General features: G+C 35.7%; 1 protein-coding gene across 1 annotated transcript in view; it reads right to left on the minus strand.

Moving 5' to 3' along the window:
- The window catches only part of LOC131792821 (unconventional myosin-Ic), a 33668-nt gene that overhangs the window by 8387 nt on the left and 11156 nt on the right, over positions 1–14125 (minus strand). The window contains 27 exon segments of the mRNA XM_066162877.1: positions 2549–2582; positions 3382–3427; positions 4014–4067; positions 4460–4514; positions 4517–4556; positions 4790–4810; positions 4812–4861; positions 5467–5532; positions 5918–6143; positions 6481–6512; positions 6864–6957; positions 7458–7541; positions 8096–8200; positions 8676–8730; positions 8823–8934; positions 8937–8975; positions 9472–9548; positions 10009–10081; positions 10210–10250; positions 10522–10639; positions 11060–11165; positions 11497–11577; positions 12211–12257; positions 12372–12420; positions 12547–12592; positions 12932–13023; positions 13689–13769. Coding sequence (XP_066018974.1) covers positions 2556–2582; positions 3382–3427; positions 4014–4067; positions 4460–4514; positions 4517–4556; positions 4790–4810; positions 4812–4861; positions 5467–5532; positions 5918–6143; positions 6481–6512; positions 6864–6957; positions 7458–7541; positions 8096–8200; positions 8676–8730; positions 8823–8934; positions 8937–8975; positions 9472–9548; positions 10009–10081; positions 10210–10250; positions 10522–10639; positions 11060–11165; positions 11497–11577; positions 12211–12257; positions 12372–12420; positions 12547–12592; positions 12932–13023; positions 13689–13769 — 1917 coding nt within the window. The 3' untranslated portion in view covers positions 2549–2555.

Consider the following 14125-nt stretch of genomic DNA (forward strand, 5'->3'; position numbering starts at 1 on the left):
AAACTGATACATTTAAGCGTCCTTCTCCAAGCTTTTCGTCGACATTACTCTCGGTGTGGAAAGTTAGAACTTTTCCGGAACGAAAGAACGTCCTCTCCATCAGCCATTCTCTAGCCTCGGCGTTTTTCTGTTTTGATGAGAAATAAAACAACGAAAAGAGAAGCGCCCAAGAGAGCAGTATTCTCAGTCTTCGCGCACGTTACATTACAGTAAGAAAAATCAATCTACAAATAATTTAGAACGCATTTTGCGGCACGCTCGTAGACGCTTGAATTCAGTTGAGCATATTGCGTGATTGGAAAAACTAAAGCCTAGGCCCAAGGTTAACGTTTCAATCATTTATTGCGTGACTGAACGCAATTCAGGATTGGAATCGTAGAGAAGGACTAGGGTTGAACGGAACAATGTCCTAAAAACATGTTCGCATCGAAGAAAAGTGTGCTTAACTTAGACACTCGGTAGACATAGACGTAAACCAGAAACAGTGCTTTCGTGGGCGGATGATTATCTCTTGCTAAAATATAGGTTTGTTAAGTCCCTGGGGCGAACTTTGAGTTGCTATCGTTCCGAACATTAACCCTTCATCAGAGCACGAAAGCAAACTTTCGAAACGCGAGCATATTGAAAGTTATCTTTGCTCACTGGATTGTACATGAGAAATTGAAAATTAAAAACTGTGTAAAAGTTTTGTTCCACCCACGCAAAGTAATGCTTTGAGCATTATTAATCCATAAAAAGAGCCTCCATTTCGCGCACGAGTAGTTGTCCTCGAACATTGTTTGTTCAAGAGGTGAGGATCTCTCGAGAGCGAAGGGAAAACTTTATTCCAGTGGAAACTATAGCGCATGATTTGTTTGTATTTCCAAGTTCAACATGGCATACCTGATTACTTGACTCGTTGAAACCGACCGCGCGTGGGCAAAAAAATAATGGAGATACAAGGGTGCGCTTATTGGAACGAGGGCGCGCTTATTGGAACGAGGGCGCGCTTATTGAAACAAGGGCGCGATTATTAGAACGAGGGCGCGCTTCTTGGAACGAGGGCGCGCTTATTGGAACGAGGCGCGCTTATTGGAAAGAGGGCGCGCTTATTGAAAGAGGGCGCGCTTATTGGAACGAATGCGCCCTTACTGGAACAAGAGAGGTAAATCGAATCATTGCGTATATAACAAAGTTGTTATTATGAGGGCAAAACGAACACTAAATCTAAAATGATCCAACATTTTCTGGTATAAAAGTATGTATTTCTAAATTGTTTCTTTATTTTCATAAATTGTTACAACTAACAATAAGGTACTCAAGTTAGTCAATGAATAAACTTGGGTAATTTTTCATTTTAATACTCCAGGTTGTAGAAAGATTCCTATATTTTTGGCAAGCTGTAAAATACAACTGTGCCCTTTAGAGAAAATGAAGCAATAGAGAACATTTTTAAAAGACTGTTAAGTGAAGTAAAGCTGAATATCAAAACTGTTTTACAATGTTTTAAACAATTTTTTTCCCAAATCCTGTATCAATTGAAATATTCTAAATGAATGGTGAGAAACATTTAGTGTCACACTGAGGGCTTATTGTTTAAAATCTGTGAAGTTGGTTGAATCAGGCAGAGAACATAGCACCTGTGTCTTGTAAAAATCAGTAATTCATCTTTTTTATCCCATTTACTTTTGCCAAATAACTGATAATGAATCAAAAATTCAATCATGGTTACTGCACAATAATAAATTTCTTCTTCTCAGTGTAACCCTACCATTCAAAAAAATCTAGACAATTCAATTCACCTGACACAAAAATATATAATATTCTGTATATCATCTTAAATAAAATTCAAACATCAGGTACAGTAAAAACCTAGGTTTTTTCAAGTCAACCTCCATAGGTTCTTAAATAAATGGTTTTTATCTTTGAAATTAGGTTACCTAGGTTTTTTATCATTAAAAACAAACAAACAAAAAAAAAGAAACCACAATTTATATTCTTAGGCATGGGTGTGGTACTGTTGGCTATTCAAGCTTTATAGCACCTGCTTTACATGGTTAACCTATACGCACAGTTGAATGCGTTACACCACTATAGAGGTATTGACAATACAGTATTGAGGTCTTATAACACTGCCAGTGTTCTGGCTAGTTTTTTGTTACCCTTTTTTGTAATGCATGTGATGTATGATATTATATTGAAAATTTCTATGTTACCAAATAAGAGCCTGTATTGAGATTTTAGCCTAAAACATTTCTCATGTGAAGAGTGCTTGACCAGGAAATTTTAGTCTTACAGGTTCTTATGAGCACTTTTTTACTCTATCATGCAAGATATGCCTAGATTAATGACCGGTACACTGGAAGGCCACATAATGTTATAAAAGTGCAAAATGATTTTCAATCAAAAGTGATTGACTTAGGGGGAAAATATTGTTAGTGATAATTAGTTATAGTTTTTCTAAGAAGCATTTCAGAGGGGTCATTAAATATATTGATATGATTTAGACATATTTTATACCAGCTCTCATGGATTTTCAGCATTGCCTAACCATCAGCTTTCATCAAAAGACTACTTCACAGTTTTGGGAACACTGGGGCAGTCTAAGATATAAAAACAACAGCCCAGGGTTAAAGCTTTCATTGATTCAAGTAAACAGGTATGAGATTTACACCGATGGTATGAACATCTGCCATACTGACTCAATCATTCTTTTCTTGCCCAAATGGATGCCCTTAGGCCATTTATAAGGCCAAATATCCCAAACTTTTACTTTGGCCAGAATATCTTATTTTGTGAATTGCCATTACACAACAAAAAGTGAATGAGCTTATCCCTTTTTTTTTCTCTACAGTGAGTGACTAGGAGTATTGTGGATTCTTCCCTGAATGGGATATGGATCTGTCAAAGGTCACCCGAGAACAGTTCCTCAAGTTTACCATTTTCCCCACATTAACTCTCATTATCAGTCCAATTGACTGTTGTATCAAAATTGAAAGGAGAATCTGTGAGATGAACACCCTCAGGAGCAGAAGGGTTAACACTTTAAACCCTAACATCAGTACGCATATTCTCATACTGTTCACCAAAAATTTTATATGGTACTGACACCAGTGTCTTGCCCAGGATCAGCACACAAAAACACAATAAACCAAGCCAACCAGGGCCTGGGTGCAACCTTGTTCTGCAGTAGTGGTAACCAGTAATCCTCATATCTTATTTCTTTTTGTAAATTAAGCTTTAATATATTTACCGGGTAAGGTGATTGGCCCCATGCCCAAACCCCCACTATGGAGCATCAGAGACTGACACAAATCAATGGAAATATTTTTCAAAGAGAGTTTCTAGATCTTAAGACTGACACAAAGGACATTAAGTCACAGACTTTGGAAAATTACTCACCACTTCTAAGTTACCAGTCTGTCCCTTTTTAATCAACAACTCAGAGCTGTAAAATAAAAAAATAATACAAATACCTTAAAAAGGCAAAGATAACAATTTAAACCAAAACTTCCTGATGTAATTTAAAATCAGCCACAAATCCTTGAACACCTGCAGTAAAATGTGGTCAGTGATATTTCTGTTGATTTTCTCTCAGCTTAAGTCATCTGATAGATATGTTTTAAACAAAGAAGATGATATTAAAGTTTCTTAATATGTAACATGTCCCATCCCATACAGAGGCACACATTTCCTGCATAGGTTTATCAATAGGCAGGGACAGCAGGGGTACAGAAACCTTAGATTAATGGGGTTTGCACAGCATAAGGGAAATGAGGGAGGAAGGAACAAGAACTGGGAGAGGACTGAACAATACAGAAAATTGCTTATGGTTAATCTGCCATATTTCATGAAAGAGAGTGGGAGACAGGATGGTACAGTACTGGATCTCAAACCCTTCCCCATCTAATATCCCTACAAACCACTACAAGGTCAATGTTAACAAAAGCCTGAAAAATAATCAAAACAGAATTTGCAGTTAGAGTTTTATTTTAAGTTTCTACACAACATAAGATAGAAAATATCCAGCATACCCATCATAAAATGAAATTGTCCCTGTCTTATCTTTGGCCATGTTGTGTTTTATTCTGAGTGAGAAAAAAAATTTTAATTCAGTGTTATTTAGAACAGCCAACCTCAAACTAAAAACAAAAAATCTTGACATTGAAGGAAGAGGGCTGGAAAGCAAAGTGCCAGAGATGAGGATTGTACTTGAGTGACTGGGGGTAATTCTTAAGAAAAGCTTCCAAAATTCTAGTTGGATAATCATAATAATCATATTAAACATGATATTGATGATGATGGAAATTAAAGTAATGCAATATGATAGTGGTGACAACTGTAATGGTACGAATGTTTTATTTATACTGAATGATTCAGCAGGAGGAAACTAAATCACTACCAAAAAACACTCTGCCCGGTTGTCAAAAGATTTTCAGTGCTCAAGGCAATAGATTTTCAACAAAAAATGAAGACTTACTCTCCTGTCTCAATTTTGAGAAGCTGATTGTTGTTCAGGGCATTCAGGATATAAACATTGTTTCAATGACATGAGTGCTCGTCAGTATAAGATCACCCTGAAATGATCAAGAACTATGTCACAATACTTTAAAGAACTTAAGTGTCATAATGGTATTTCTGTTTTACCATTGACGTTGAAGGGTTAGTATTCATGAGAAAAAGGGATGATCAAGGTAAGACACTGTGGATTACACATGATTAACCTGAAAAAAAATCATTTCCACTTCAGTATGACTAGAACTATGCAAATGATGGTAAAATCATATTTCCATAAAATGCTTAAGCTCACCTTGTCCCCTTTGTCTTCAATTGGTAAAGTTAAGAACAATAACTCCATCCGTTTTAGAGCTGACTGAAATACCTAAGAATGTAGCACAATTCAAAAATATTACTTTCCTATGAAGCATAGCATATTGAATTTCCCGTACTACAATATTATCAATGCTATATTGAAAATATTGTAAGAAAATTGGTCCATCCTTTGACTGTAGGCTCATCGAAAAATAAAGCACTTGAGAAGTTTGGAGAATACCTATGCTGCAAGTAACTTTTACACATTTAATTTGATACTCTCCAAACTTTCCTTGTGATTCAAATCTATAACAGCACATGCTAAAACATGAACCCATGATGACATCTACAGCATTAAAGTCATAATAACTAATTGCAATTTATCTAAAAATAATCTATTTAAATCCCTGATTCATGGAATCCCTGATTCATGACATTCCATTCAAATCTGTGGTCTGTATCGTTCTACTTTTTCCTCCTTCCACAAATATTAAAACTTTATTCCTTGCAGATTAACTGTTTGTTTTGGAGGAAAGTAAACTTCTGCAGCTGTTGCAGATGAACCTTAAGTCCCCAAACAAGCATGGTATTCTTAGATGTGGCCTTGATTTGGTGGGGCAGAGCAAAATTCAAGGCAGCATTTAATCATTCAAATCAGATATATACTGCACTCACCTGTCAAACTACTGTTGATAATTCTATGCTTCAGCTTGTAAGTCTTGTCATCCAGAATGTAAATTGCTACAATGAAACAAGCACATCACAGACGTGAAATAAGTGATAGAATTATTATATAATTAATAACAATATTAATTTTAATAACTTATGAAGGATTTAATTCTTTATAATAACATTTATAGTAACTAGTACCAATAGTGATAATAATAAAAGTTAAATCAGATCAACAAAGATGATCATAATATTAATATTACTAACAATGTTGATAATAGTATCTAGTTTCTATAGCATGAAGTGTCTAAGAGCATTACTACTTCCCCTGGATGGAATGCAAGTCCACTGTAAGGTTACCCCCCAGCATTTTCACTAGGCCTTCCCTGACAATTCACCATGAGTACCATTTATATTCCTGGGAGGAGAGAGACACTGTGAGAGAGAAGTGTCTCACTAAGAACACACACAGTGACCTGGCCAGGTCCTTGAACCCGGTCCACTCCATCCTGAGTCTGGTGCTCTGACCATTTAGCCACTGGGTCTCTTTGGACCAGACATGAAATGGTAAGGAAAAGGGGAGAAGATGTTTTTTTCTCAAACAATACCTGTTCTGTTAGGATTAATATACGTGTCCTCAGTTTGTACCCCTTTCTGTCATACTTGTGAACCCCAGTGCAGTACTAAGATAGAAAGAGAAGCATGTTTAATTGAAGCCACTCACAAGCATTCTTATGTAGAGTGAAATTTGAAGCTGATTATTCCAATATCAACATCATTATCTGCCTCAATAATCATTCTTCTGTCATAAATCTACTATACACTGATCATAACAAAATTCATAATCCTTAGCATTCTTTTCATTTCTAAACAGATAGAATATTCCAAAGGGCAGTTAAAGATAAGACATCCAGAAGTAAAAGAAGAAGTTTGGGGAGAGGAGGGTCAATTGTCAACAGTAATAAATGGGTTCTCACCCTAATGGGTTCTGATGATGGAATGATCTGTTTGTCTGTTTACAACAGTCTTCTTCAGCATTTCCAAAGTAACACCTGTACAAGATACAGTGAAAACATAATGACCACAAAATCCAATAGTCAGGGATTCAATTTCCTTACTTTATTTGTCGTTCCACCTTTGTGAAACCTAACAATGTCTTACTTTATGCACTGAGAGCTTTGCAGGACTATTACTTATTAAGCAAATAAAATGAGTGAAATGGATATTACCCTGATTTAAATACATAGAAGTTTACTTGGTCGATACGTTACAAATCTGAATTTTTTTTCATCATGAACGCCATGGAATCTACCATGATGAGCATTGGAATGGCAAATTAATGTACATTTTTACATCAGTACACAAATAAACACACAGATAAAACAAATAACTGAAGGCAATACCTAGCCTGTGTGGCTCAAATGGCATTGGTATACTCTCTTCATAACTGGCCTTCTTTCCTTTAAACATTTCACTGGCTGTGACCTTCATGTTGAGCTGAAGAAAGAAAGGTAACTGATTGATTCACTGCATGGAGGAAATTAATTGAACAAATCTTTTAACAGTATGTTGTCTATAAGACTTTGGAGAATATTGTACTGGAAATGCGTGCAACCGAATATAGATATTTATACCTTGAATAAAATATGGACTAGTACCACATGTGCATACAAACCAAAAAATTTACATGATAAAAATGTCTTTAAAGGAATGTTTTCAAGAACCATGTTTTTGCAATCAGTTGTCAAAGATAATAATAATAATAATAATAATCACAGGGTGTTAGACCATTAATCTTCTAGAGTGACTGGCATCTAGTATCTCCTTACAGCATCCCCCTTGAATCAAACATTAAGGTCATGAGAATAAAAGAAATGATCACCAGCTAAAGAGAGTCTGGATTGTGATGAAGTCCTCCCATCAGTGTTGTAGGAAATGTATATTGAATATAAGAAGATATGCATATTAAAATAAGGAATGAAGGGCCAAATACTGACCTGGGCTTTCTTCTCTGGTGTGATACCTTGAACATACTTTCTTACGAGGTGACGAGTGTGCATTTTATGAAGTTGTTCAGAAACCTGTTAGAAACAATGAAATCATCCTCACATTCTGAGAAAGTTGAGCAAACTACGGGAAAGAAGATCACTGAAAAGGGATGAAGTTTACACTCAAAAGCCAAGTGGTAAACAAGGCACTGGTGCTTATCCCGTCATCCATAGCATGGAGCATCAGGTGTATTGCTACTCCCCTCCTCCTTTCCACCATTTATGGACATTCATACTCCTAGATGAGAAGAGGCAATGTGAGGAAAGTGTCTTGCCCAATGACAGAATTCAAGGACCCAGCTGCAGCCCAGTCTTAGACCTGAACCTCTTAACCCCAGTGCAGCACACTGACCTTAACATCAAGACCCAGTTTTTCAAAGCTGGGTTAATCTGAAAGCTTTAAATGAAAATTCAGTACCATTTTTTTGTCCACAATCTGGTGAAAAGTTTTCAGCAAATGGCTCATGAACAAAAAAATAAAGAAACCAGATTTAAATGTAACCCTCAGGCTTAGCAATAATCAGCCTTTGAACAACTGGGCCCAGATCAGCCTTTCTCCTGCTCAAAAGCTACTGTATCCAACTAACCTCCACCATTGATCCAGGAGGCTTTGGCCAGCTCTTGTCTAGGACACTACTGGGTAAACGTTTTGCCAGCAACAGAAGATATGACTTCCTTACATAGGCAATAAACTGAAAAAATGCAACTTATTTAGAGGTGTTGCGAAAATTTGCATCATTATCCTAATATACAGCTCTGCTTTGATAGCCTTTGAATCATTTCCTAACTAAAACTGGAAATTAAGTAAAATTCCCTCCTTTTTTTAACAGAAAAACATCCCTGTAATTTGTTTCCTGTGGAAAATTGTGCAGTTGATTGTCTTTTTTCCAAATACACATGTGCTTAAGGAACTGTTTTAAGTAAGTTAATTATGAGACAAGGTGTTAAAGGTGGAGCAAGAAAAATGCAATTGTTAGTCAAGACATGAATAAGTTAAAGGCTTACTGATACAGAAAGATGCTTCAAAGCAAAAGGTTCAGAAGCTATCCCCTCCCTACCACAATGAAACCTTCCATTCCCTTTCACTACTGGAAAACCCTTTTCTGGAGTTACAATACATGGAAAGTAAGTATCTAAACCATGTAGAACATAAAAATCGTTACTCACATCAGTATTTTCTTCACTTGCAGACTGGTTTCTTGTTATGAAACCCTTTATGAACCTTTAAAAGATTAAAAAAGTGATCATTATTTATGATTATTAAGAACAACCAAAAACACCAAAAGAAAGATGTTGCTAAATAACAACACCTACTTGCGTATCCGATAGGCAGCTTTTCTTCGTCGTTCAAGCAGCCTTTGGGCACGAACTCGTCTCCAGTGTTTTGCAATGACAATGACAGCCAGCCGCATCCTAACATATTTTGTCTCTGGTTGTAGCCCCTGAACTGAGCTTGGATGATTGTAGCTGTTTTATGATTAAAATTTCTCTCATTATCTTAATTAATATATGCATTACACTTAACTTATAAAAGATTAAATGACCATGACAAACATTGCAATTGGAACCAGAAGGAACGAAAATTTAAGATACAAAACAGTCAAAGTAAATTGCAAGGTTTTGTGATCACAACTTCCAAAAAAAAACACTCAGTCACCACATTTCATACAAATGAATACTTTGTCTACTTTTTTCACTATGAGTATTAGGAATTAAATAGATTAGAAGTACAAGTATTTAACAAGCCACATTATTCAAGAATTAATAAAAACACTCCCTAGCCCAATTCACTTCATATTATGACACATGCACATCAAATTCACTGTTCAATTTTTCGAACACAATTCTCCTTACGCAGAATGAATTAAGGTACAAATTGCAAGTTCCATAATTTATGGTAGGCCTCTTATTCTAAATATTATACAATTCTCTTAAATTAAGAGAGCCATCTTAAGAACCATACCAAGGGCAGGTTTCTTAGCTTGAAAAGCATCCTCCGTGGTGAACAATGTTTGGGGAAATCTGATGAAAATCTTTGACCTATCAAATAAATTGTGAATACTTAGTTGAAGAAATACAAAACATTCAACACTTGGTGCCTAGAAGCCAGAGAGGGGAGAAGGAAATTCAATCTGTAAGAAACATGACAGCCTCTTGAAAATTTTGAAGAAAACTCCCCTCTTCCACCCCTCACCCCTAGGAGACCAATCAAGATGTAGCTTACGGCCCTTAGTCAACTCCCTAAAGATATCAATTCTCTTTTCTGAGTAGCATAGACCATCATGTATTATGAAAATGCCTTTCTTCCATTTCTTTGCGCTGCACGGTATAGCTGCCTTTTTCATATTGAAAAAGAAATGCTTACATTTGAACTTAACAATCTGGGCAAGACCAAAATCAAAGACTTGTATCCCGAAGGGGAAGATAAACATCACTGACTCTTCCATACAGGAGTTATCCATAAAAATGATGGTAACTATTTACATTATTTTAGACTTACTTGCCAATCCTGTATTCATCAGGTTTATAGTTTAGATGCTCACAGATTTTCTTCACACCCTCACCTGGATCATCTGGTAAGAACATTTATACAGTAGATATTTGTAATTTATATACACCAACCACAACCACAATTTTATAGGCTTTCCTTTTGTAAATTAAACTACATTTGAACAACAAAACACAACAACAATCAACTTACCATACCACACTGGCCAAGTATCTGGGCACAGACATTTGTATCTGTAATTATAGAGAAATTTGTTTCCAAACTAAAATTTCCATATGGGCCCTTGCAAATTTTTTTTAAGGGGCTTGAGATTGCTCAGAAGCATTTCCTAATTTCTTATATAGAACACTGAATTTGTGGCCTTTACTGTTGCAGTGAGGTGGCTGCTGTTGAGAGGTAAAAATAGGAGTGAATGTATAAACCACCTGCAAGAATGAAAAAAGGCCACAATGCTACATGGGAGTTGCTAGATATAGAGTGGTGAAAATAAGTAAAGTCATTTACCTTTGTAAGAAGAATGGGAAAGGTCTGCGGTAAGCAAATCCTGCCCTTCTCACTCTCAAGTTCTCCATCAGACCCAGGTATTTTACCTGATGTCGCACAAGATCATCTTGAAAGACACCTGTACAAAATATAAGCAAAAAGCTTAATATTTGATGCAATTGATATTCAAAGTTTAGAGGATGACAAAACAACAGACGATTATACTTGATGACATTGATAAGTGCATTTTTTTCCCCATATGACAGATACTAAGCAAACAGCTAGGGCCTAAATTCAACATCTCATATTTCTGAGCATGTAGTAAACACTTCATGGGGTATTTGTGTCCATGATACATGATGAATAATGAAAGCTATCCAAGCTTTTCCTATAGAAAATGAGTCAAATTAAAGATTTTCCATGAATAATGAGAAAAAAATGATAACTTATTGATTGTGTTAATTAATAAAGGAATGCTGCCCAGGTTCCATCCATATTGTTTCTGTCTTCTAGGTGTCAACATTTTTGCAATTGAGTGTAGAGAGGTTTTTCACTACACCTGCTTTCTTTGAGTCATTTGGCTTGATGCATCTGACGTATGATGGCTGTTTACTCATCAAGATTGTCATCAGATTGTTTAAACTTGTCTTGAACTGAGTTCCTGCCTATTAAGTGGCAAAACAGAAGAAACAGAGTTTACATTTTCTCTGAAACATCACTAGGCAGGAGAGCTTGGAAATTCATGATTTTCACAGGCAGTTTTAGTCATTCCTAGCAACTGCTCCACTCCATTTAAGATAAATTGTAACTAAGTGTGAGCTTGTTGTAGCCTCTAACCATCCTACAACCCTATTGCACTAGACAGGCTTCACTAAAAGTTCAATTTCAACATCATATTATTTTGAGACACCACATTATTTTATGACACCAAACACACCCCTGCACCCCAAAATTCTATAAATTAGTAGCAAATTATTGCAAGTCCTTGCTCCTCACTGTTTCTGGTCTTTTGAGTGACTCCATTTCTTTCTTGGGGAACACCTTTGATGTGATGCAGTTGGTACTGCTGCACATTGCCTTGGAAGTTATAAAAAATAATAATTTAATCTTAGTTTCACAAAAGAGGGCATTAAGAAATATTCAGGTTTCTACAAAATAATTTTATTCATTATAATCAGGTTTCAAATTAATTATGACCAGTGTGTGAGTGTGTTTTTTTTAAAACCAGAGTTAATGGATGTTCCATGAAGATCCATGAGTGAAGATTGCTGATAAACCCTAACCCTTTACATCCTAACATCAGTGTGCATATTCCCCATACTTTTCTTTATACATTTCCTAAAGTGCTGACAAGGAGAATTTGTTTAACAATCAAAAGCTTCTCTAGTTGATGATCAATTCTTTAATTCTTCTGACCTTAATGTGTGCTTCTGGGGTGATATTGTGAGGAGAAATTAGATGATGGTCACTCTTAGGGGTCACAGGGTTAGGCCAGTGATCTCCTTTACAAAAGAGTAACTAAGTGAGCTAAGTGCTACTAAGTGATTTAAAAGTTATTTGAAGCTCTATCATTTTCACCCATGAAGAAACACCATTCTAACTAATTCATTATTTACATGTAAAACACAAAGTGTAGCCTGCAGAACTCCAAGGAATATCAACAACAGCATGCAGCAGAAAAAATGAAACATGAACTCCTATAACACTTACTTCCTTCAAATCCCGGAACAGAAGATCATTGTTCTTGTCCATGAAACCTGCACGGAAAACATTTAGATTAATATCTCCTGTACAAAGTATATGCCACAACAAAAACAAGTTGCAACACTCAACAAAGGCTTTTCTCAAAGACAACCATATTATTGGATTACCATTGACACAATATGTGACATCTCCCGCATAGTGCTTCAATCTAAATTCCTGAAAGAAAATTAACATTTTAAGCCATCATAATTATAGTTAGTTCCAGAATTACTTGCATTCAATGTGTTCCACAAACATAAATGGGAAAGTATATATCCTGGGGCAAAACCACAAAACACTTACCCCTCTTTGAATAGTTTTCCTCTCATTATACCCTGAGGTTGCATGGCTGAAAAAAAAATACAAGCTCCTTTACTGCCAATTCTCCCTTAACCCTTTACCTCCCTAGAGTGTCTGGCTTCTAATTTCTCCTTACAGTACCACTCTTCAATCAAATATAAAAGTAATGAGAATATAGGAAATGATCACTAACTCAAGAAGCTCCTACTGTCAAAAAAATTCTTCATTTCAGTGCCATAAGATATGTAAAGAGATTAGTGAGGAGAATATGAATATTGATATTAGGGTGTTAAGGGTTGAGCACCCTTATTGTTAATGTAATGTTTTTAAAAGATTGACGGATGCTGAGTATTAATCTTGCATTAACTAATAAATTTATCAATCTTACCTGACAAAGTGAGCATGTTTTCCTATGGTCTTATCCATCTTGTCAAGGAATGTCAAATCTGAGGCTTCTCCAGGTCTCAAGCATTCCTCATCCTTTGAACATAAATCAAAATCAATTTTTTTAACAAAGATCTGCAATGGACACTTTGCCTTAACAGCAAACTTGCGTCACAGTTTATGATTAGTGTTCCTATTGCTATGACATCTCTCCCTTATAGTCCATCAAAACATTACCAAAATTCCTACTTCCTCCTTTTTAACTATGCAGTAGTTGATTAAAAGAATCAGTGATGCTCCAAGAGTTCAACAACACCACTAAGCAGAGTAACAAAACAAATGTCTCTCATTAAAGATCATAGCATTCCTCTCTGGTAAATGTACTTGATAAGAACACTGGGCCAGACGAAAAACACAAGAGTTATAACTGTCAGTAACAAAAACATCAAACATCTCTATCAAAGCTGGAAGTAAAATATTGCATAGTAAGAGTAAGATGTTACTTGTAATATTTGATAAGTCAACATCTCAAAGCTAAATTTTCCTAGAACAATCAATTAAAGCACTTTGGTCTCTGAAAAGCTTTCATAAAAGCAAAGTTAAGTCAGCCTTACACAAAAGTCAGCCATACAGTTTACCAGTAACATCCTCGCAGGAGTTGCTCTGATTTCATTGACTACGGATAGAGGCCCTTACAGAACCTACAGATCATAAGTTGTGCACTATTTATTTGAGTAAAATAACACAGATTGTAACTTTACCAGCAATGCAATGACGCCTTGATGTCTTGCTTCTATAAGATCACAAATAATCTTGTTGTCAAAGAATTCAACCTTTTCCCACTAAAACCAAAAAAAAAGAGTAAAACATTTACCTCTAGAAATAAAATAATTCTTCATCAAAATATTGGTAAAACCCTCTTTACAACTGGTAATTGCAGCATCCAGCATGCCATTTCCATTAAGCACAAATCTACAAGTGTTTAATAAGCCCCAATCTAATTGGCAATGCTACTCTATTCCAAGATGGATATTGAATTGAGTGAGAAGCCTCACTGTGTATAGCTGTATAAAAACAAATATCAAATATATCCATGGTCATGGAAAGTTTTGAACAAATAGTAGTTTTAAAATTGCTCTCACTTTCTGTAATAGAGCTTCTTTAACCCTTCAACCTTTGGAGTGAATAGCATTTACTT

This window comes from Pocillopora verrucosa, chromosome 2, assembly GCF_036669915.1.
Source record: "Pocillopora verrucosa isolate sample1 chromosome 2, ASM3666991v2, whole genome shotgun sequence".
Taxonomy (NCBI): domain Eukaryota; kingdom Metazoa; phylum Cnidaria; class Anthozoa; order Scleractinia; family Pocilloporidae; genus Pocillopora; species Pocillopora verrucosa.